Source organism: Rana temporaria, chromosome 1 (assembly GCF_905171775.1).
Source record: "Rana temporaria chromosome 1, aRanTem1.1, whole genome shotgun sequence".
Taxonomy (NCBI): domain Eukaryota; kingdom Metazoa; phylum Chordata; class Amphibia; order Anura; family Ranidae; genus Rana; species Rana temporaria.
The window spans coordinates 562,774,340-562,797,392 of record NC_053489.1 but is presented as its reverse complement, the minus strand read 5'-3'; the positions used below and the strand labels follow the sequence as shown (position 1 = coordinate 562,797,392).

General features: G+C 40.3%; 1 protein-coding gene across 20 annotated transcripts in view; it reads left to right on the top strand.

Moving 5' to 3' along the window:
• The window catches only part of SORBS2 (sorbin and SH3 domain containing 2), a 396,754-nt gene that overhangs the window by 234,067 nt on the left and 139,634 nt on the right, over positions 1-23,053 (top strand). For 13 of the 20 annotated variants that reach the window (XM_040334275.1, XM_040334288.1, XM_040334284.1 and 10 more), the window contains 2 exons: positions 8,455-9,015; positions 15,752-15,896. In XM_040334275.1, the coding sequence (XP_040190209.1) occupies positions 8,455-9,015; positions 15,752-15,896 (706 nt within the window). The remainder of the gene's footprint in view (positions 1-8,454; positions 9,016-15,751; positions 15,897-23,053) is intronic. The other 7 variants (XM_040334291.1, XM_040334289.1, XM_040334296.1 and 4 more) reach the window with 1 other exon arrangement.

The following is a 23,053-nucleotide window of genomic DNA, read 5'->3' as shown; positions in this document are numbered from 1 at the left end:
TGATATGATACAGACACCAACATGTTAGTTAGCATGTGTTTAACTGATCCTACTTGAATAAAAAAGCTATGATTTTAGTGCGCTGTATTTTACGGATCACTATTTCAGCTACATGTAACAGTACTTACTAGTTAGGCACTGTTGTCATATATGTTATCCAGAGACCATTTATCCCGTAGTTTAGAAAACTGGAAGGAAACAACATAAGTGAAGAACAGCTGCTACTGTCCGTTAATGATTGTGTGTGCATAGATGTGGCTGCCAGACATTGTGTGTTCCAGAAATTGTGTGGCGGGCTGATAAATATTTTAATGAGCTTAGGAATGCTAGGAACGGTGGAAGGAAGATCAGTGATATATTCATTCAGCTACAATTTTAATAATATATAATTCTATAGGTTATAAAATGGCTTTAAAGTTAGAAAATGCAAAATGATCACTTTCAAAAATTCTGTATTTACTGGTTTATAATGTTTGCTTGCCCCCATTATCACTATGTAACTTGTTGCGTGTAAGTGTGTTTTCCACATATTGTCGCATTATGTGCATAGGGCAGCTCATTCATTTTAATAGGCTGCCCTACATGCGACAAACATGGCAAATAAGCTTAAGGCCCCTTTCACATGGGGCAGTGTAGGTGCAGTGACGGTATAGCGGTGTGATTTTTAGCGCCGATATACCGTCGTATTTACCGCGATATTCGGTCACTAGCGGTGCAGTTTTAACCCCCGCTAGCGGCCGAAAAAGGGTTAATACCGCCCGCAATGCGCCTCTGTAGAGGCGCATTGCGGGCGGTTCTACAGCGGTTTCCCATTGATTTCAATGGGAAGGAGCGGTAAACACCCCGCTCCTATACTGCTCCAAAGATGCAGCTAGCAGGACTTTTGGAGCGGTCCTGCTAGCGCACCGCTTCAGTGTGAAAGCCTTCGGGCTTTCACATTGAAGCCTGCAGGGCACAATTATTTCAGGCGGTATAGCAGCGCTAGTTTTAGCGCTGAACCGCCTGAAAAACGTGTCAGTGTGAAAGGGGTCTAAGTATTTTTTCATCTTTGAGCTTTGTGCATTTTTTAGCTGCCCATTTTGCCTTTTTATTTAGCTGCATTTAAGTGCCATTAACAATTTATGATACTACAAGCCCGACATGCATTTTTGGGGCTATTGTAGTGTAATTGACCTGCTGTTACCAACAATAGCGGTCTTGAGCATGCAGCAGTTCACACATTAGCATGTTTTAAAGTATGTCTAAAATTGTACTAGTAGAGATAAGGGAAGAGTTAAAGCCATGTCAGGTTTTGGGAAGGTTTTTTTTTTTTCGTTTTATTAACTGTATTAAAACACAACAGGAAGTGAGAGGGAACTTTCTCTAAAGGAAGCATATCATCTCATAGGCAGTTGTCACTGGAACACGTGTCCCCAATGGAAGATTTACTCTCCATTCCTGTTCCAGTGATGACTTACAACTTAGATTTCCAGTCCAGCTATCTGTCTATGATCTTTAGGACTAATACGGTAAATCTCCCCAATGGGGACACATTCAACAATTGAACCTGACTAAAATTATCTAAGATTCTAAATCAATATTGCACTGTAATAACGAGTTTAGGAAAACCCTGTTTACAGAGAGTGTATTATAATGTATAATAACAGTACCATAAAGTTTTCAATACAACCGTTTCATTCTATCCAAAAATTGAGAAAAGGAATGCAGATGCCATGGCTATTGCCGGAATATGATGACCGGAACAAAGCCTGTGCATAGTAATTTTTTACAATGAGAGTCGATGGGCCAAATCTTTAAAAATGTTTAATTACAACACAATGTCTTACTGTCTAAACTATTCTTTAGCTGACACAGCAGAGTCACACATTAAGCTTCTGTGGAGGTGGTTTGTTTGAGGATGACTGTGCTGTGGGAAGCATGCAAATGTGTCTTGCAGTAGCCATAGGTTGTGTGATGTCTGAATTGCTGTATTAGTCAGTCACTGTATTACCTGAATTCAGTCCTGATGGCAGTGATCCATGTTTACCAGGTCTAACTCCAAAGTATCTCTAGCAATTGAGATCCAGCTCCAGGCTTGGTTCAAATTAAATTACTTAAAGAGGAAGTAAACCCTGATGTTTTTTTTTTCTTCCCTGCAAACCAAAGGCATAATGTGCATACTAGCACATTATTCAACACTTACCTGCAAACAAAGCATGCACCACCGGTCATGGCACAGGCTTCTGAAGAAACGTCACAGGCAGCCATTTCTCCAGAGCACATGTGCCGATGACATCATTGGCGAAGTATACAGTAAATATCTAGTAAACTGCGCATGTTTAGGAGATATTTACAGTACCTATAGGTAAGCCTTATCCTAGGCTTTCTTATAGGTACAAAGCATACAGGAAGGTTTACTTCCCCTTTAAACTCCAAAACCAGTGAAAAATAGGGAATCGATTTACTACAGGCAAATGCTCTAGATAGAGTAAATGTCTTAAACTTACTAGTTCCAGTTTATCTTTCAGTATATGGTTTGTTAACTCATTGTAATGTAAAATGGATCTCTTTTATAAAAAGGAAAATTTTGGCTTTAGGCATGACTATATCTAAAAAAAAAAATCCCACTTATTTTATAGCGTAGTACTGTGAATACTTGGCAATAATATATAAAAAAAAAAAAAAAAAAAAACGAATTACATTTAAATTTTTTATACTAATTAGTTAAAAATGTTGTTGGATAAAATGATTGGAAAGTACAAAACTCAAAGTACAAAGCTTAAGGCTTGGTTCACACCATTGCGAATTGGATCCCTGCATTAAATTTGCAATGGCAGGAGATTTTGACCAGCTCTCTATGGAGCTGGTTCACATATCTCTGCAGCAGGTACGGTGCGCTTTGTACAAAAATGCTGTGCATCTTTTGGTCCATTTTAGGTCAGAATTTAGCCCAAAATTTGGGCTGAAATCAGACCTGAACCGGTGATATAGGACGCACCGGACACCTGCTGTAAGACAGACGAGGTGATGGTATGAACCCAGCCTTAAAAAAAGTGTATCCTAAGGCTGGCCAAACACTATACAATTTTCTTATTCGATTTTCTTTAGATTTATCTTCAACTGTGTAGTGCAGGGGCCTGCCTGACTGCATACACATTGAAAGTGTTTATGTTTGACCTCATATTATATGGTAAATCTAAAAGGAGAATTGAATAAGAAAATTGTATAATGTATGGCCAGCCTAAATGGAGTAAAAGCTAGAAGCCCAGCTGTAATGCATAACCAACAGTGTCTAATAACTCAGGCCGGGTTCACACTTGTCCGACAAACGCTCCGACATTAGGAGCTCATGTCGCATGACGTGTGAAAATCAATGTTTCCCTATGAGCGCTGTCTTAACTGGTCCAACACAAGTCGGTCCGACTTTGAAAACGCTCCCTGTACTACTTTGGTCCAACATTGATCCTACTTCAGCCCATTGAATATCATTGAAGTAGGATCAAAGTAGGACCATCCGACTTTTGACATCTGACATGTGATTACAGCAGCAGTAAAAAGAATTGATCTCAGTCTGGGATTGTTTTGATTGGTCAAAGTCAGACTATCACAAAGTCGGATCAAAGTAGTATGCTGTTCATGAAAGTCGGATGGATGTAGGACCAATGTAGGACCAATGTAGGACAGATGTCGCAGAGCAAAGTAGGATGAAAGTTGTACTGCTGTCGTGTAGTATAGTGTGAACCCAGCCTAACCCAGAACAATGATGCAGATCAGGAGTTCTGACTTCACTTGCTGTATAAGTTTTCCAGGTCAGTAAGTCAGGAAGCAGTGAATTCAGAGAGAGGCAGGTTAGTAATGGAATGGGAGCCCATATACTTATCTCATCAGGGGTTTCCTTACCTGTCCTATAATTTCTGAACATTGTGTTTTTTGAAAGGCACAAGATCACAGACAGAATCATTCCCCAAAAAATCTGATATTTCTATTTTTCATTTAGTGTTCTTGCACTGTGATTTAATATGCATTTCAAAACATACTTTTCTGTTGCTGTCTACATATAAAATACACATTTGCATTCAACTGTAATCGAATTCCCAGTTGTAAAAAAAATATTGGCATATTAGGCCCACTGGAATAGGCATAGCAGCTTGGCATTTGAAAAAGGTTAGGCTCCTCACTGAGTTGAATGTACAGACAGTGAGTGACAGATTTGTAGAACATGTTACTATGGTGATTCACACCGTGATAGACAGTACTGATAAAAATTTCCAAGCAGCCTCTTCAGAAGAAGGCATCATCGGTGCAATCCATTTCATAATAACAAACTATAGAAGAGGCGTAATAATGGCCAATTAAATTTAGTATTTAACTTTTTTGGTGAAGGCTAGAAAATTTAAGACAATTGCTAATGAGTTGCTGTAGGCAAGAGCTCTGTTTATTTCATTTTTTTTCCATACATCAATCCTGCTGCTTTTTGGTTACTTAATTATGTTCATACTGATAGAGTAGCACAGCCATTAAAGTCAAGATAAGTAGATGACTATGCAGTCATAAGTTCTGTTTTTCCATCTGTTCTATAGTTACAATGTTATAAAGTGCACAGTCAGGCTGACACAATCTTTCATGCATTATTACCTTTTTACACAATCTATTCCTCTTTAGATGTAGCAAATAAATGCCTTCTTAACGTGTAGTTCTCCTTTTTTAGTTTTCTGTTCTCTGTAAGAAATACCCAGCTACCTACAATGTAGGTCACCATTGTATGTTTATGAATATTAGTTTGGATATACACTCTTGAGTACGTAGCCTGGTGTGACACCACTTAGGTGCATGCTGAAAAAACCTCATGCATGTTGTTGACATCTTATCATTTTCAGCAGAGTGACACTATGTAAATAATGAAGTGTCAAGGCATAAAAAGTCATCTTGGCTGCTATCATTTTGTCTTTATTAAAAAATATTGTGTGGTTGCCAAGTGTACTTGACTATAAATATGCAGTAGATCACACATTTATATGTCTAAATAGTACTATAGTTCTATATTTATGGCACTTGAGACCTATAGGTTTTAAACTAGATTGGCTGTTCAGCTTTACTATACTCATCAGAGGTTGTCCCTTGGTGAATGCTGCATCAGATAAAAAGTTATTTCAAAGATATACACAGCTAAAGATATCTGCAAATCTTCTGTTAAATTTGGGCTTGACCCTGCTACCTCCAACCATCTCTCCAAGTCTCCCCATTGCTTAATGTAACAGGCAATCCCATTGGCCAATAAGGGGGACTCAGGAGGTGGGAGAGGGTGGGATCAAGCTTGAATTTTATGGAAAGTAAGGATTTGCATATCATTTGGCTGCCTATATACCTTGATCTACTGACCATTCAGACATGTAAGTTTTACTGAAGCTGACCTCTGCATATGCATTTTTAAGTTTGAATTACCCAGGTCCGAGGGGGTTTTACTGGGAAGGACACTTTTCAATGTGCTTTTCCTGTTAAAACTAATACTAACATTTTTCTATACATTGAGATTCAGCTCATCCTTTTATCAGTATCTTTTATTTACCAGAATAACACCTCTATACATAGTTTTGTGAGTGTCAGCTGCAAGAAAATAGGAGTAAGAATGTTCCTATTACTACCATAGTGTATTTATTTATTTTTATATAGAAATAACACTGTGGTGGTGGGGGTACTTAAATCGAAGCAGACAATCTGGGGTGTCTGCGCTGGTAAGTAATAAGCTTATAGCTCCAGCGTTTACAGTTAAAGGGGTTGTAAATGGTCCTTTAAGCTAGTGCATTGTTGTTTCACTTACCTTTTCCTTCGATTTCCCTTCTAAATGTTTTTTCCTTTGTCTGAATTTCTCACTTCCTGTTCCTCCTCAGTAAGCTTGCCCCCATCATCCTAGCCGTTCTGGCTGGGGGTTAGTCAACATGCTCGCCCCCTCCCTTGGGACTACATCCCTGCGGGGGGGACACAATGTCTCCCTGCAGGGATGCAGTTCCAAGGGAGGGGGTGAGCATGCTGACTAACCCCCAGCCAGAACGGCTAGGATGATGGGGGCAAGCTTACTGAGGAGGATCAGGAAGTGAGAAATTCCGACAAAGAAAAAAAAACATTTAGAAGGGAAATTGAAGGAAAAGGTAAGTGAACCAACAATGCACTAGGTTAAAGGAACCTAGTTAGAAAATAAAAAAACTAACCTTTACAACCCCCTTAAGCTTTGAAAGTGTAAAGCCTCGTACACACGACCGAGTTTCTCGGCAAAAACCAGCAAGAAGCTTGCTGTTTTTTTTTTTTTTTTTTGCAGAGGAAACCGGTCGTGTGTACACTTTTCGACGAGGAAACCGCCGAGGATCTCGTCAGGGCAAAAAGAGAACATGTTCTCTATTTCCTTGACGGGAATGGGAAAATTTGGCTCGCCGAGATCCTCGGCGGCTTCACAAGGAACTTGACGAGCAAAACGATGTGTTTCGCCCGTCGAGTTCCTCGGACGTGTGTACGAGGCTTAAGATGTAAATTTGTTACCATGCATAGCATCTCCAGATTCCGTCTGCCCCAGTCTTAGTAAATTCCCTTTTGGGTGTTCATGTCTAACTTTATGGTTGTCTATGGGTTAAAGTGACAACCGATATAGTCATAACACATGTGAGAAGTAGAAGGTATAGTAAAGTTTACAATCTTTGATTGCTGATGTTGAAATATCCTATGATCACAGTTATTAATAGTCTCCAAGTACAGTCCAAAAGAAAAAACATTGTCACATAAAACAATCCTTTAAAAACAGGTCAACTTTATTGTTTTTCTCAGTTAAAATAAGTGCTATGCCCATCATGTCTAACTTTAAAGTGAACAGCTAAGTGCTTCTCTCTTAAAACGGCAACATGCTTTTGTGGTCACTGTATAAAGGTCCTACACCTTACCACCTCACTATTGGTTAGGTAGACTACCAATCAATATGAAGGTGGGCCAGTGTCGGAGACCCAGAAGCTGGTCGCTGTTGACAGAGAAAGCACCCTGCTTTTCCCAGGTCTTCATTTAGTAAACAGGACTAGGATTGAATAATATGTAGAGTGAAAAAGGACAGGCAGAAATGTCTGAATTTGGAGGCAAGATCTAAGTGAACCAGTTCTTTCCATTTTTTTTTGTTTTTACAGGGAGTGGTGAATAATGTATATTTTCTTTTTTTATAAAAAGGTTTTTTTCTTTGATACTCTTTCTATTAATGGAAAAGTATTTATATTTTCAAAATAATTTACACTTTATCTTTTATGTAGGTGAAATAAACAAACTTACTCTGCCAGAGATGGCAAATCTTGGCACCCCAGATGTTTTGGAACTACATTTCCCATGATTCTCAACTACACTGCAGAGTGCATGAGCATCATGGGAAATGTAGTGCCAAAACATCTGGGGTGCTAATGTTTGCCATCACTGTACTATGCTATTATATGTATACTGGAATGTATTTTCTGTACATGGTTGGACAATGTTTGCCCAAAATACATTTTAGTGTATGAAAATCTGTTCTGAACTTCTATTGGCATCAAAACATTTTATAAATTTCCAAGCAATCCAATTATCAATTAATGTTCATTTCCTTGGAAAAGTTGAAATAATTTACAAGGAATCGGTCATGTACTTGGGCATACAGACATGTTTTACTATTTACAACTATTAATTTCATAAATTTATGTTTTTGGAGAGTAAGTGTCTGCATTAATGTTACAGTGTACTAATAATTTCTGTCTGGGTGCACCCATGTTTAATGATTCTCTGGTTTGCTCTGTAACACTGGTCTGGTAGAAGATTTATTTCAAAGCTGAACTTCAGGTAATCAGCTAAACAGTGTCTAACACATAAGGAAACTCTAACTAGTCAAAGGTCTGCCTGTACCAGACAATACAGCCACATCCTACACCTTTGAGGCAGCAGCACCACAGCTTGGTCAAGAGCACACCCAAGTTTGATAACTTGACAATAAAGAAAAAGCAGCAGCATACGGATAAGGTTATCTTTCTGCTTGTTGTGCTTTCTACTGCTTTTAGCATGTGTTCTATCAGCACATGTGCACTAAGGCAGGGCCCTTTGTGCCAGTCCTCTTTGTCATGGCTGCTGTAAGTGAGATTAAAAGAAGCTGATGTAAAAACACAGTTAGGCATTTACACTAGTTGCATATAAAATGCATTAAATTACTTTTGAGAATACATAACTACTCTTTTTGGCAGTTATGTATTTGGCCTGGAATTCAGCTTTAAATCTGGCCATATGATAGTAGTGAATAAAGTGCTTCTAAATGAGTTGTAGATGGATCTTTTAAATTATATATTTGTTATATGTTCTAAATTGTCATTTGTATAGACTATCTAAATGCCATTGCTTTTGCATTTAGGGTACTTTTGCATTAATCTTAACATGCTAATATGTGCCTTTTTTTTTTTTTTTTCTTGTGTGGCTGCATGTAAATAACAGGCTCCCATTCCACCCCCTAGGAAAGGAAGTTTTCACAGAGCATCTAATAATTACCAGAAGCAGGGTGAGATAGGTGAATACATAATAAGCCCATTAGCTGTTCAGACATTTGCCAATAAGGAAAGTGTCCGGTATTCTAATTCGAGCACGAGTATGAGGCAAGTGACTACTAATGCACAAATATCATCCTCTAATCTCAGTAGAAAAGCAGGACATATTCATCAGGAGAGGAAGCAGGATTCAAAGGAACGTAGAGTTTCCACCTTAAAACTAATCTTAAAAGAGTTCTCTTCAGATAGAACTCAATCTAACCATCTGCGCAAATCCCACTCCTCTTCAGCCCCAGACTATTCACCTAACCGCCTATCCCATAACCCCACCCCTGAGAAGCACACAGCATCCCTGTCTGTTGAGATAGCACCCAGAGCGGACACCAAGGCAGAAGAAAAGCCGGGATTTCATGGACGTCCTTCAGCAATGTATGCTGATGCTGTCAAAGGCTCAACTAGTATTTCTGGACAAAAGAAAACTACAGCGACATGGTCTACAGAAAGCCATGTGGTATACTGACAGTTTTAAACATGTTGCTAACCTTGTTAAAGGAATGCGGTGCTGTGATTTAGAGCCTTAACCTAACCTAATAGTAGTGTTTTAAAAAAAAAAGAAAATTAGAATTAGCGTGATTGCATAGCATGTGGCAGCATGTGGAATACAGGGGTCAGTGTATCAATGTGGAGACCTGAGTTCATCATAAATCAATGAACATTTAGGCTTAGCCTTCTGCAATTCTTAGTTCTAAATGACAGATTTATTTTAAGTATACGGCTGTAGCACGTTAACAGCGCATAAAGTATAAGGCAATACATACATTGATTCAAAGACCCCGTATAGTTGAAACCATTTAACTCTGGTTCTAACATTGTGGAATTTGTGGATCAGCATAGTAAATAGACATAATGAACTTTGTTCAAAAATTTTAACTAACTGGTTTTGATTTTTCTAGGCCACATATTTTGACTCCTGTTGTATTTGGTATTTGGTGTGTCTCGGCTCCAGCAACTCTACTTTTCTCTTTTGATGCAGTGGAAGAGATAGCTGTTTATTACAAATGATATGATAGATGTAACCTGTTTTGCAGGGCCTTCATGGAGAAAACCTCTTAAGTACTGCACATGGGGAGCTCTCAGGAGAGCCACCTCCACAAACACTGGTGGAAGCTCTCTGATATATAACGACATGTTTATTGTGTGTGGAAATAAGACTACAATATATTCTTAAAGAATAATACGTTTACCTGACCAAACAAAAATAATATTTTTTTTAGCAGTTTTTTTACTTTTGACCATAAAAAAGAAAAGGAGCTCAATTCACTTTGCTTTACACATTGTGGTCCTTATTTTCAGTCGTATGACTATAATGGCACGTACATTCGGTCGGAATTTCCGATAACAAATGTTCGATGTGAGCGTGTTGTCGGAAAATCTGACCGTGTGTATGCTGCATAAGACATTTGCTGTCGAAATTTCCGAAAACAAATGTTTGAGAGCTGGTTCTCATAGTTCTTGTCGGAAATTCTGACCGTGTGTACACAATTCAACGCACAAAAATCCTACTCATGCTCGGAATCAGTTTGACGCATGCTCTTGGAATCATTGCGCTTAATTTTTCTCGGCTCATTGTAGTGTTGTACGTCACTGCGTTCTTGAAGTTTGGAATTTCAAACAACATTTGTGTGACCGTTTGAACGAACATCTGTCGGAAAAAAATCCACAGTTTTGTTGCGGCACTAGTCTCAAAGCTCATTGAACTACGACAGCAAAATAACTTACTTTTTAAAATCTAGATTCTATTCTGGTGTTTTAGCTTTCTTTATTTTATTCAGCCCTTCAAAGAAAAAAAAGTTAAAAAATAACAAGTGGTGGAGATAGGTGATCTCTACAATTCCCCAAACTTGGAACTTCACCCAAAATATTTTCTTTGATTTTAAATAAAGTGGCAGAGTATTAGAACTCCCTTAGTTTTTTATTGCTTGGGCTTCGGGTAGATTGTCCCTCAATTCCGATCCCATTGACAATGTTGCCATCTGAGCAAGAAACTAGGGGAAACCTTGAATAGAAACTCAGACGGCAAATAATGCATATGAGTATTGAAGATTTTTGAAGAGCCTATCTACCTGTGCTTATAAATGTTTTTGTGTATTTTATGAACATTTTCTTTCTTGTTGTATGTGTTTTAGGTGATGTTTTTTGTTCATTATGCAAGGTTGGGGGGAACAATTGGAGTATAGATTTTGTGCAGAGCTTAATATGTCCTAAAAATGACGATCTGAGCATTTTGTGCATTTACTATTTATTCCAGTGGGCTTCTTTAACAGGTAGAATTTAGCTTGAAACCTGCTGTGAGCTCCAATGCATAGAACAACATGGAAGCTGCGTTATCTGATTTTCTTCTTAAAATGCCAGCTGCCTGGCTGTTACTAAAGCCATTGTCTTAATACTTTCTGAATTGCTGACCTGGAACATGTATGCAGATCAGGAAAGTCAGAACATATCTGCTTATTTGTTTAGAGTTAATGACTCTTGAAGTCAGAGGGTCATTCCGACAACCAGGTAGAGCTAGCATTTGTAGAATGAAAAGTCATTAATGGCAGCCTTTAAGTTTCTATTTGAAAAGGTTTTCTTTCAAATAACAGAAAGCTTTTTTTTACTGTTAGTGATCACAGAGTCACTGCTGTGTGACAGGTTAAACTGTGCACATTTTAGAATGCTGCTATAAGCTCAGAACATTTGATCTGTGGACATTGGTAGCATTCTCAGTTAAGTAGCAATCATCACATCATCATTTACAGGGGCCCCTACGATTCTCCAAGCTTTGTATCCTTCTATTAGTCCATTTAGCCTATAATCAGGCAACATTCTCTAATGGTAACATGAGTGTGAACTCTTCACAGATTAATTCGATTTTTATCTGTTTTATGTTAATATTGTAAAGTGTATGTTTTGTTCTAAATCTGTATTGAACGGACATGAGGAAGAGTGTTTCTGACTATTTCTTAGTAAAAAAAAAAAAAAGTAGGCACAATTCTTAAGCTAGTTGGGCAGATCTAGTCAAACGCATATGTGTGCCAGGATTTTCAGCTAAGCCTAAAACCCAACTCCAAATTAAATATTGATTTATTTTTTAGCATTGGATATACCGTAGTAGGGAAGAGAAGGGTTTTCACAGTGTTGGGTATGTTGAGTGCGTTTTTTCAGAATGAACCAACAATGTTCAACATTTGCCAGTAACCACCCATCCGAATGTGCCAAGCATCTGAGTGGGGTGTAATTGTAAAGCCCTCAAAATCACTGAGCATCTGATGAGCAACCCTTTGGCAGGTTTGCCTGAAGACATGCACCTAATGTGCCTTGTAAATGTGTATAGTTCTTATTGCTTTCTGCATCTCTGATGAGCACATTTTGGAAGTGATGGGAAATCTCTTCATTGGGAAGTTTGGAAAGGTTAAACTACTGTGAGGTTTTATGGGCTTGTGTACACCATAAAAAAAATTCTGAATTTGCTTCGTATTTAAAATGCAGAACTGCAGATTTGCATTTACTTTCCAATCTGGCCACAGGTCATCAGATTTATATCTTATGAAGAATAACAGATGGGGGATCTACCTATCTCAGTATGATTACCTTAGGGTAGCTTCAGAGTGTTTTAGCTGACATGGGTGATGTGGGAAAGGAAAAGATTGTACAACTCTCAGTTGTGCTTATTATTCAGAATGGAGATGCTTGTAAGAGAGAATGAAGTGCAAAGATAAACTAGGTTATTTGCTTGTAGCGGACAAGCTAGCTACGACAAGCTACCTACACTCTGTATCATTGTGCTTTATTTGTTTTCCCACTTTTCCAAACCTTATGCCGCGTACACACGATCGGTCAAACCAATAAGAACGGTCTGATGGACCGTTTTCATCGGACCAAACCGATCGTGTGTGGACCCCATCGGTTATTTATCCATAGGTTAAAAAAAAGCAATCTTGTTTTAAATTTAACCGATGGATACCTAACCGATAGAACAAAACCGATCGTTTGTAGGCACGTCCATCGGAGGCATGCTCAGAATCAAGTCGACGCATGCTTGGAAGCATTGAACTTCGTTTTTTTCAGCACGTCGTTGTGTTTTACGTCACCGCGTTCTGACACGATCGTTTTTTTAACTGATGGTGTGTAGTCACGACTGACCATCAGTCAGCTTCATCGGTTAACCGATAAAAACGGTCCATCAGACCGTTCTCATCGGTTTGACCGATCGTGTGTACGCGGCATAAAACAATGGCACATCTTAATTTCATGTCAATTTGTAAAATGTGGATCTGCCAATGCAACTTACCTGTATTTACAGCATCATTTGCACAGCATCCTTCTGCCTGGGGTTACCTAGGGTTCCACATTCCTAATGAAGTGGTCCAGGAAAATCTTATAATGCCTTGTCCACACGATCAGTTTTCCTGTCGGGAAAACTGGCCCTGTGTATGCTCCATGGCAGTTTTCCCGACAGGAAAACCGCCGGGAATCCTGGCGGGAAAAATTAGAACATGTTTTATTTTTTCCTGTCTGGATTCTCAGTGGTCTTTTTCCCGGCAGTTTTCTTATGGGAAACACTGCGGTGGAGCATACACATGGCCGGGATTCCCGGCCAAAGCTCTCATGGCAGTTTTCCTGCCAGGAGAACCGGCCATGTGTAGGGGAAAAGAGCTGCCGAGCAGGTTCTCGGCTTTCCCCTCGGTTTTCCCAGCAGACTTTTTACCACCGGGAAAACCGATCGTGTGTACGGGGCATTACACATAACTGTTAAAATGTTTTAGTGGAATAAATAATATTGGATGTGTTAATATTTTTCAAAAAAAACTGTTAAAGCAGAGATTCACCCTAATTTAAAAATTATCGTTCATCCCACCGGCTCAGTTTCAAAGTTAAAGTTGGCTATCAATTTTTTTTTAAAATAAATCCCATACCTTGTTTATGATGTCTAAACCAGGCACTTCCTGGTTTATCTCCCGCGGGAGTGGGCGTGTCCGTCTAGGGATGACTTTGCAATGTCTCCTGGGAGCACAGCGTGACGCTGCCCAGGAGACGATTCTCTAGCTAACAAGACGAACTATCGCGTGATTTCACACGTCACGTGACTCTTGCAGCCAGTCACGTGACGAGGGCGGATACAATGCCGTCATTTTAATTCAGGGCAAACAGGAAATCACCAATACTGTGTAGTGTTGGCTGCGCCGCTCGCCGGCAACACTGCACATGCGCGGGATAGAGCATTTAGCATTCACTGCATCCCGGATGAATTTGCTTGTGGGCTTCAGAGTGCCCACAAGCAAGATGGAAGCGTCCTGCACATATTTTTATAAAATATCTTTTGCGGAAGAATGACAGTGTGGGGGGCTATGAAATTTGGACCGTATTAACTATATTAAGAGCGGCAGGTGGATATAAAATTAAAAAAAAATTGAATTCATACGGAACCCCCGCTTTAAGGTTATACATGTCACTATACTTCAGAGCCCATCGTCTTTTTTTTTTTTTTTTTTTTTCTTGTTTAAAATTCATCTAACATGCTACTAAACAAGAGATGACGAGCTTCCCTATGAACTGATAAACTGCTGAGCTTGAAACCATACTGCTCACAAGTGATTCTCATAACAGTACGCTACCGCAATAAGCACTGTAACAGCTGTGGGAACAGCAAGAAATTGCAGTACACTGACCTAGCCTGCCGTTATACTTAATTGCTTGCAGTCTGTAGGGATATTATCAGTTGTCAAGAAAGACATTGTTTCCAGTTCTTATAAATGTATTTCAGATAACAGCTGAATATGTAGTTTGACACAAAGATCAAACTGATCTCTAACAATATCTTAAGTCTTAAAAACAATCTACACCTTAACATGGTTTCCTACTGGTATAGGCCTAATGGCAGGGTTGTGTAACCGGTTTCTTTAAAACTATTTTTGCCATTGATAAAAAAAACGTTATAACCACTATTTTCAGTATAATTTATGGCTAGTTAACCTAAATCCCAGATCTAGTTAATTTTTAAAGGAAAATATAGAACATTTTAAAGTGGTTCTAAAGGCCTACGTTTTTTGTACCTTAATGCATTCTCTATTCTCTGCATTCTCTATTATTTAAAAAAATATTGGCCCAGATTCACAAAGCATTTACGTCGGAGTATCTCCAGATACGCCGCCGTAATTTCAAATGTGTGCCGTCGCATCTTTGCACCGATTCACAAAGCGAGATACGTCCAAAAACATGGCTTCAGCCGTCCAACGTAACTTGCCTATGCCGGCGTATCGTGGGCGCATAGTTACGCTGGACGCATTCGGCGTTCCCATTATAAATATGCAAATGACCTAGATACGCCGATTCACGAATGTACTTGCGCCCGGCGTATTAATATATGCTGTTTACATAAGGTGTACGACCGGCGTAACTTTACCCCTCATAAAGCAGGGGTAAGTCATGTTAAGGTATGGACGTCGGAACAACCGTCGAAATTTACATTGTTTACGTAAGTCGTACGTGAATAAGGCTGTGCGTAAGTTACGTTTACGTCATAGGCAGTGTTCGACGTATCTTAGGCATTCTAGCCTGCGCACTGGGATACGTCCACGGACGGTGCCTGCCGTTCGTTCGGACCCTCATTTACATGGGGTCACGGCTCATTGTAATACAACACGCCCACTGCCTTGACTGTGGCGTAGCGTATATGAGATGCGCTACGCCCGCCAAAAGTTACGCCATTCTTTCTGAATCTGGCCCATTAAGTTTTAGAATCCTGTTACGTTATCACTTTCCAATTCACAGAAATATTTGATGTGGCTTTCATGTCTTAACTTTTACAGATTTTTGCTGGTGTACAGCAACTGTTGAGACATTATATCAACCATATTTAGAGTGTATTTTGCAGTGGGTTGTCTACCTCATGGACCTGCATAATGAGAAAGAAACGTAAAGCATTAACCATATGTAGCACAGCAAAGCAGGAAGGAAAGGACTGCATGTACTAAAATATAATGTGTGGTTCTGTCTTTTGTGTGATTTTGTTGTGTAACAGACTAACCCACAAATGCAACTTATGTAGTGATTACGTTGGGTGAAGGTGACTGTGCATTTGTGTACTGAAATGATCTTCTTAGATGTCTCCTAGATGCAGTTTAAAATTTTCTGTGTTGCTGTGTATTGTCATTTATTGCAACTGATTTAATGTTAACTATACTGCTTTTATCATTTTTTTTTCACAGACTCCAGTCACAGTTAATGGGAATTCAGGCAGCCCATCCAGTCCAATGAGTCATTTTCAGAGGCCATTCTCTCCAACATATCCCTCTCCACCACCACCACCACTAAACTCCAACAGCATTACCATGCAACAGGGCAGAACATTGGGTAGGTCTTGTCATTATTTAGCATTTTGCCCATTGGGCTTTGTTTTTAAGTGGTTCAAAGTAAACATGGTAGTTTGAAATAAGCACTTTTCTTCTTTGTATGATGTTCAAAATATAGCTTAGCTAGAGGTCTCCCTCTACTTTCCTTCCTTCCTATCCCTCTTGTATTGATTTCATTGTACTTGTAATGTCTTTATTTTTTGTAAACTTCTTTACAAACATCTAGCGCTATACAGTATAAATCACTGTCTTATAACAGAATTATAATACTATGGCTTAATGACAGCTAGAGTTGCTGTGAGTTTCTTGATCCCGGTTGGCTTGGGCTTCTTATATGTTCCTATAGAGAGTTTACTATAGAGACTATAACATAAAGAATACTGCAAGCATGCATCACCCTATCTGTGTCACTGCCAGGGCCGGATTTGCTCTCCCTGCCGCCCCAAGGCCAGGTTCCGCAATGCACCCCCTCCCTGCCAACCGAACCCCCCCCCCCAAAAAAAAAAAAAAATCAACAGGGAATGGAAAATGGTTAGTTTTTTGTTTCTTTTTTTTTTCTTCTTTTTTTTATCACTTTTTTCTTTTTTATTTATTTGTAGCTTGTCGTTTACTTTTTTCTTTTTGTATAATTTTCTTATTGTTTTTTATATTATTTTTCTTATTCTTTTACTTCTTATTACTTTATTTATTATTTCTTATTATTTATTTATTTATGTATTTATTTTCTATTTTTTTCACTTAACTTTATTGCTATCACACAGGAGAAAACAATTCCATGTGTGATAGCAATTGGAGGTGACAGGTTCTCTTTATTGATCCTGTCACCTCCAAAATAGGAGTCCTAGCATTGTGCTATAACTCCTGTTACAGCTGAGATGGGAAGAGCACAGCTCTCCCCTCTCACTGTGTACATCGGCGGCAGGGACAGGAAACAGACTTGGTGGCTCGGGGGAGGACAGAGTCCCAAAGACAGAGCCAGCAGAGAGAGGTATGTGGGGGGGGGGTGGGAGAGGGGAGGATGGACGGGAGCACACATTTTATAAGTGATTATTGCGACATTGCCACAATCACTTGTTAACGAGCGAGTGGATTCCCCCACAACTTACCACCCTTAACTGTATGTTTTGGGCGTCAGGGGACTCCATGCCGCTGCCGCCCCTTGGCGCCCTGCCGCCCCAAGGCCTGGCCTTGGTGGCCTTGTGGGAAATCCAGGCCTGGTCACTGCCCCCTAGTTAGTTTTTCATAGTTCAGTTCAAAGCTGAGTATCAGCTGTTAGGGCTAGACTGAAAGTGAGGGAGATCTTCATTCAGGGGCAACAGAAAGAGTATTAAAGCATATGTGCAGTCAACCAAGTTATATTTGGATCTCTTTTGTCCAATTATGTTGTGAAATTAATTAATTGTGAAATTGAAGGCTTTCCTCTACTGACATCAAATGTTGGGGAGGGGAGGAATTGCTGTGGGGATTGTGTGTAGCAGCTTCTGTAAGAGTCACCCATCTGTCATGCACAGCAACATTCCATTTAAGGCCCGTTCACACCATTACATTGCGGCAACATATCGTACGTGTGGTGTTTTGCAGTACCATTCATTTTAAATGACACCCCAATAATACACCTGCACTGCAACTCTCTTTGCAAAAATAAAAAGGGCAGTCTACAATACATGTTTATGTGTTGCAGACTGCACTCATTTTTTTTTTTTTTTTTTTTTTTAATGTACTGTAGCACATTCATTTCGAATGGGCTCCCTAACACAGCGTGCCATAATGCAAGACAATTTGCACGTTGCTGCGCATACTGTTGTAGTGTGAACAGACCATATAGTGGGCTTCCTAAATGGGTGGAGCATGTTTTCCTTAATCTCTCTTCCAGGTCAGAACTTGCATTACTACTCCGTAGCTAGCAAGTAAAAGCCAGAATAACATAAATAATTAATATTGGGATAAAAAAAAAAAAAAAGAATAGTTCAGCTATATTATGCTGCCATTCTCTTGATGGCAACAGTTCAGCTTTAATACCTAGTTGGAGACTGAAGCCTGTCTAGGGTGACCACGTGTCCCGGATTGCCCGGGACAGTCCCGCATTTTGCAGGTCTGTCCCGGGCACATTCATTCATCAGCACAAGCTGATTTTTGGGAAGGGGGGTGTCCCTGAATAGTAGTTTGGAAATGTGGTCACCCTAAGCCTGTCTCATTCAAAACAAACAAACAGTGGTTGTAAATATACCTTCCATATACCCAGTGAAGTTACTGGCCTCAGGTGATACACACAGATGAAACAAATATTCCTACATATGTTGTACTTGCTTATCTGCAGTCTTCTCTTCTCTACATCTGTTCAAAGTGCAGAATGTATAATGCTTGTCTGAGCTGTCTGAAAATGGGCCGGAGAGCTGATGTTACACTCTGCAGAGCTCAGTGAGGAGAGCTCTGAGAGCTGATGGGGGGAATAGACACACCTTCTTCACACAGCACACAGGAACAGAGCTGAGGCTGTCAATCAGCTGGAGCTCCCTTCCCTGTCACCTTTTTTTTTCTTGGTGTCAGAAGTTTCATGCAGATAGCAGAGGAATGAAGCAGCAGACAGAAATGGCACTTTGTGCTCTGGACTGAGACAAGTACACACTATAGAGGATATGCTTTGTTCACAGATCATGTCTGAGATTTACAACCACTTTACGCTTTTTATTTAAATATATGATGTACCATGCAATGTTTAACCACTTCCCGCCCAGCCTATAGCAAAATGACGCCCGGGCGGTGGTTCAGTTATCCTGACAGGATGTCATATGACCTCTAGCAGGATAACAGCCGCCACACGACCGTGGGGGCGTGCGTCGCAGCGATTGGTGGTGTGGTGTGTCAGTCCGACTGAGGCTCGTTATCACGTGATCAGCCGTGTCCAGTCACGGCTGATCACGATGTAAACAGGAAGAGCCGCTGATCGGCTTTTCCTCACTCGCGACAAGGGGGGTCTGTGCTTATTGTTTGAGTGCAGCCCCCCTCAGATGCCCGCCCAAGACCACCAGGTATGGCCATCCACACTGAACCACCAAGTATGCCCCCCTAGACCACCAGGGAAATGCCAATCTGTGCCAAGGCAGCTGCCAATCAGTGCCCACCCACAATGCCTACCAGTGCCACCAGGGATGCATATCAGTGCCATGCATCAGTGCCCAGCAGTGCCGCCTATCAGTGCCCAGCAGTCCCGCCTATCAGTGCCACCCATAAGTACCCATCATTGCAGCCTTTCAGTGCCCATCAGTGTTGCCTATCATTGCCCACCAGTGCCACCCATGAGTGCCGCCTATCAATGCCCATCAGTTCTGCATATCAGTGCCGCATATCAGTGCCCATTGTCATTGCCCATCAGTGCCACCTCATTGGCCCCACCTTATCAGTGCCAGTCAGTGCCGCCTTATCAGTGCTCATCAGTGAAGGAGAAAACTTGGTTATTTACAAAATGTTATAACAAAAACTTTTTTTTTCAACATTTTCTGTCTTTTTTTTTATTTGTTTAGAAAAAAATAAAAACTGCAGAGGTGATCAACTACCATTAACCACTTGCTTACTGGGCACATATACCCCCCTCCTGCCCTGGTGAAATATCTGCTTCCGTCACTGCGTTGCTTTAACTGACAATTGCGCGGTCATGCGACGTGGCTCCCAAACAAAATTGACGTCCTTTTTTCCCCACAAGTAGAGCTTTCTTTCGGTGGTATTTGATCGCCTGTGCGGTTTTTATTTTTTGCGCTATAAACAAAAAAGAGCGTCAATTTTGAAAAAAAACAATATTTTTTACTTGTTGCTCTAATAAATAGCCCAATTAAAAAAAAAATAATAATTCTCAGTTTAGGCCGATACGTATTCTACATATTTTTGGTAAAAAAAAAAAATCGCAATAAGCGACTGGTTTGCGCAAAAGTTATAGCGCCTACAAAATAGGGGACAGAATAGTTTTTTTTTGTTTTTTTTTTGTTTTACTAGTAATGGCGGCGATCTGCGATTTTTATTGGGACGGCGACATTATGGCGGACACATCGGACACATTTTTGGCGCCATTCACATTTATACTACGATCTGTGCTATAAATATGCACTAATTACTGTATAAATGTGACTGGCATTGAAGGGGTTAACACTAGGGGGTGAGGAAGGGGTTAAATATGTTCCCTATATAATGTTCTAACTGTAGGTGGGGGGGGGTGACCGATCTATGTCCCTATGTACAAGAGACACAGATCGGTCTCCTCTCCAGAGACAGGACGCTGTCTCTGTGTGAGCCGGCAATGAGAAATGATCTCATATGTTTACATATGAGATCATCTCTCATTGGTCGCACAGATCACATAGCAAACGGCCACTCTGATTGGCCGTTCGCCGCGATCTGTCATTGGCTGTGTCCAAGGGACACGGCCAACACAGTGTTTCCCCGCTGCGCGCTCGGCAATTGACGTCCACTTGGATATTCAGGTCCGCGCTGTAGCCGTCATTCGGCTATAGCGCGGGCCCCAGATGGTTAAAAGAAAGCTCTATTTGTGGGTACAAAATGATAAAAATTCTGTTTGGGTACAGTGTAGCATGACCAAGCAATTGTCATTTAAACAGAGACAGTGCAGAAAGCTGAAAATTGGCTTGAGCAGGAAGGGGGTGTAAGTGCCTGGTTTTGAAGTGGTTAAGATTTTAATTAAACTCTATAATGTGAAGCTTTTTTTTCTGCATCCTTTAAGTAAATATATTGATTGATTGTTTTCTTTGTGCTTACTTTTGTTTTTAAACTACACCATTGGTAGTAAGAACACACCAAATCTCTAAAACTAAAGTTCAGAAGTACTTAATCATTTTAGGCCATGTACAGCTCAGTGCTAATTGATTGACAAATCTGTAAATAAGAATGCTGTTGGCATCCAGAAGATGTTTACACCTGGCAGCTGTGCCGATCATATGTAGAGTCTACACTGTCCAAGTTTTGGGCTTTCATTGTCAGTAATAAGGATCGGCAGCTGCAGTTATGGATTGAAAAATGAGGTGGATGGGAGTAAAGAGGTGCGCTTACTGCATTGTGAATGTGTCCTCTGGGCTGTGTGAGGAATGTGGCTAATTTCAATGTAACCAGAAGAAGAGTCTCTGAAACAAAGGAGACCTCTGATATTCTGCCAGAATCAGACAATTGCCTACTGCTCGTGCGGTTTGAGACACTTATTGTTCTTGACGCTGCTTTTCAATGGCCTCTGGGGCCCACCCTAATTTGTATAACCTTTTATATTTGTGAGCTGAAAAATGAAATGTTCCATTGTAATGTAGGAGGATGTTGTGTGACAGCTCAGGGTAATGAATGATGGGAAATCTCTATTCTCTTTAAATGTTTGGCAGTCACATTTTGCCACGGGTCTCTTGGAGGGAAAACACTGTTGCTAGAATTTGTATAGTATATATTGCTGTAAACATTCCTTTAGTGTAAGAATAAGTAGTGTATCTTCTTTCATCCCCTATCACGAGGTAATAAACCTTGTGCATCTGATGAAAGTGTTTACTATATATGTAAGTCATGTAAACAAAATAAATATAATAAATAAAGGCAAATATACCATTGTATTTAGAAACTAGTGAGACCACAACTGCCACCCAACTACTGTATCCACTGAAAAAAAAAATGGTGTTCTGATTCAGCAGTTATTCCACAATTCACAATATCAATTGACAATACATGTCAGCATATGGCTGCATTTAGTTTATGGAAGCCTCATGGAGCCCTGACTACTTCTTAAATGTACCAGTCAAGGTCCATGCACGCTGGCTTAACAATCGCTGTTTCTACAGGAGTTTTGTGTTCTGCCTGTAGAAACAGCTCAATGTTGAGCCCATGCACATTAGGACGATTGCAGGCATATTTTGAGCTCAAGGTTTAGAGGCAGGAAAGAAAAAAACCTTCTTGTTTGCGCTTCTTATTGGAGCTTACTGGCAGAAAAGATACAAAACTTGTCTAAACTTTGTACAAAAAATCGCACTATATGAGCGTTTTTTTGCCATGGGAACCAGTTTTTTATTAAGCCCAGTGTGCATAGAGAGACAGACAAAACAAAAAGCGGATAAGGACAGACTAGCTCATATGGTGTTCCAATCTGTTTGACTTTATTGTGAAATCCAGTGCTTTAAGGTGTCCCAGGAGCCCTTAAACCCAGGTGCATGTAAGGTTTCAGCAGTTTGAATTTGGCACTGTTGAGTGGACACTCTTAGGCCTCGTACACACGACCGAGTTTCTCAGCAAAAACCAGCAAGAAACTTTTGCCGAGGAAACCGGTCATGTGTACATTTTCGTTGAGGAAACGGTCGAGAAACTCGACGAGCCAAAAAGAGAGCATGTTCTCTATTTCCTTGACGGGAATGGAGAAAATTGGCTTGTCGAGTTTCTCGACGGCTTCACAAGGAACTCGACAAACAAAACGATGTGTTTCGCCCGTCGAGTTCCTCGGTCGTGTGTACGAGGCTTTAGCGAATCCTAGAATGCAGTGCGGAGTCTCAATAATGTATTGAGAAAACACTGGCAAAAATATAAATACAAGCACACAGCTGCTAAATCCTTTTTTTTTCCTTCAATTAACTTTATTGGGCTGTATGATATATCCCTCATGGCTCCTCACCAATAGAATCCTGGCTTTACCTCCTTCTCTGTGTTTCACTCCATCAAGGGTTCAAGTCTGCCTTTTTGGTACACAAAGCCTCAGGTTTTTATTGTGCAGCATTACAATTATGGTACCTTGGGCATTACATTATGGTACCTTGGGCACCATGCGTGCCAGCCACTGGCATTCTAACAACAATGGCGTCATTGGTTGATAAGGAGGACGTTGGGCGTCTGCATCCTTGTTTGCCCCTTTCTTCTCTGTCACTGCTGGAATCACATTCGCTGCATGTCGGAGAAAAAATAAGGGAGAATAAATGCTGTAATACTAGTCCGTACCGGTGTGCAAAGGTGTATTTGCCATGTAAGAATACATTACTTAATTGGGGCTACTACATATGTGGATGCTGCCAGATTTATAAGGGGGCAAATGTATCAATTGCCCTTGGCCCACCTGCCAGAGGGGGCCCCAGAATTCCTTTATAAAAAATGCAACTTATTTTCCCTTCGAGACTTCAGTTTATCCAGTTTGCAGTC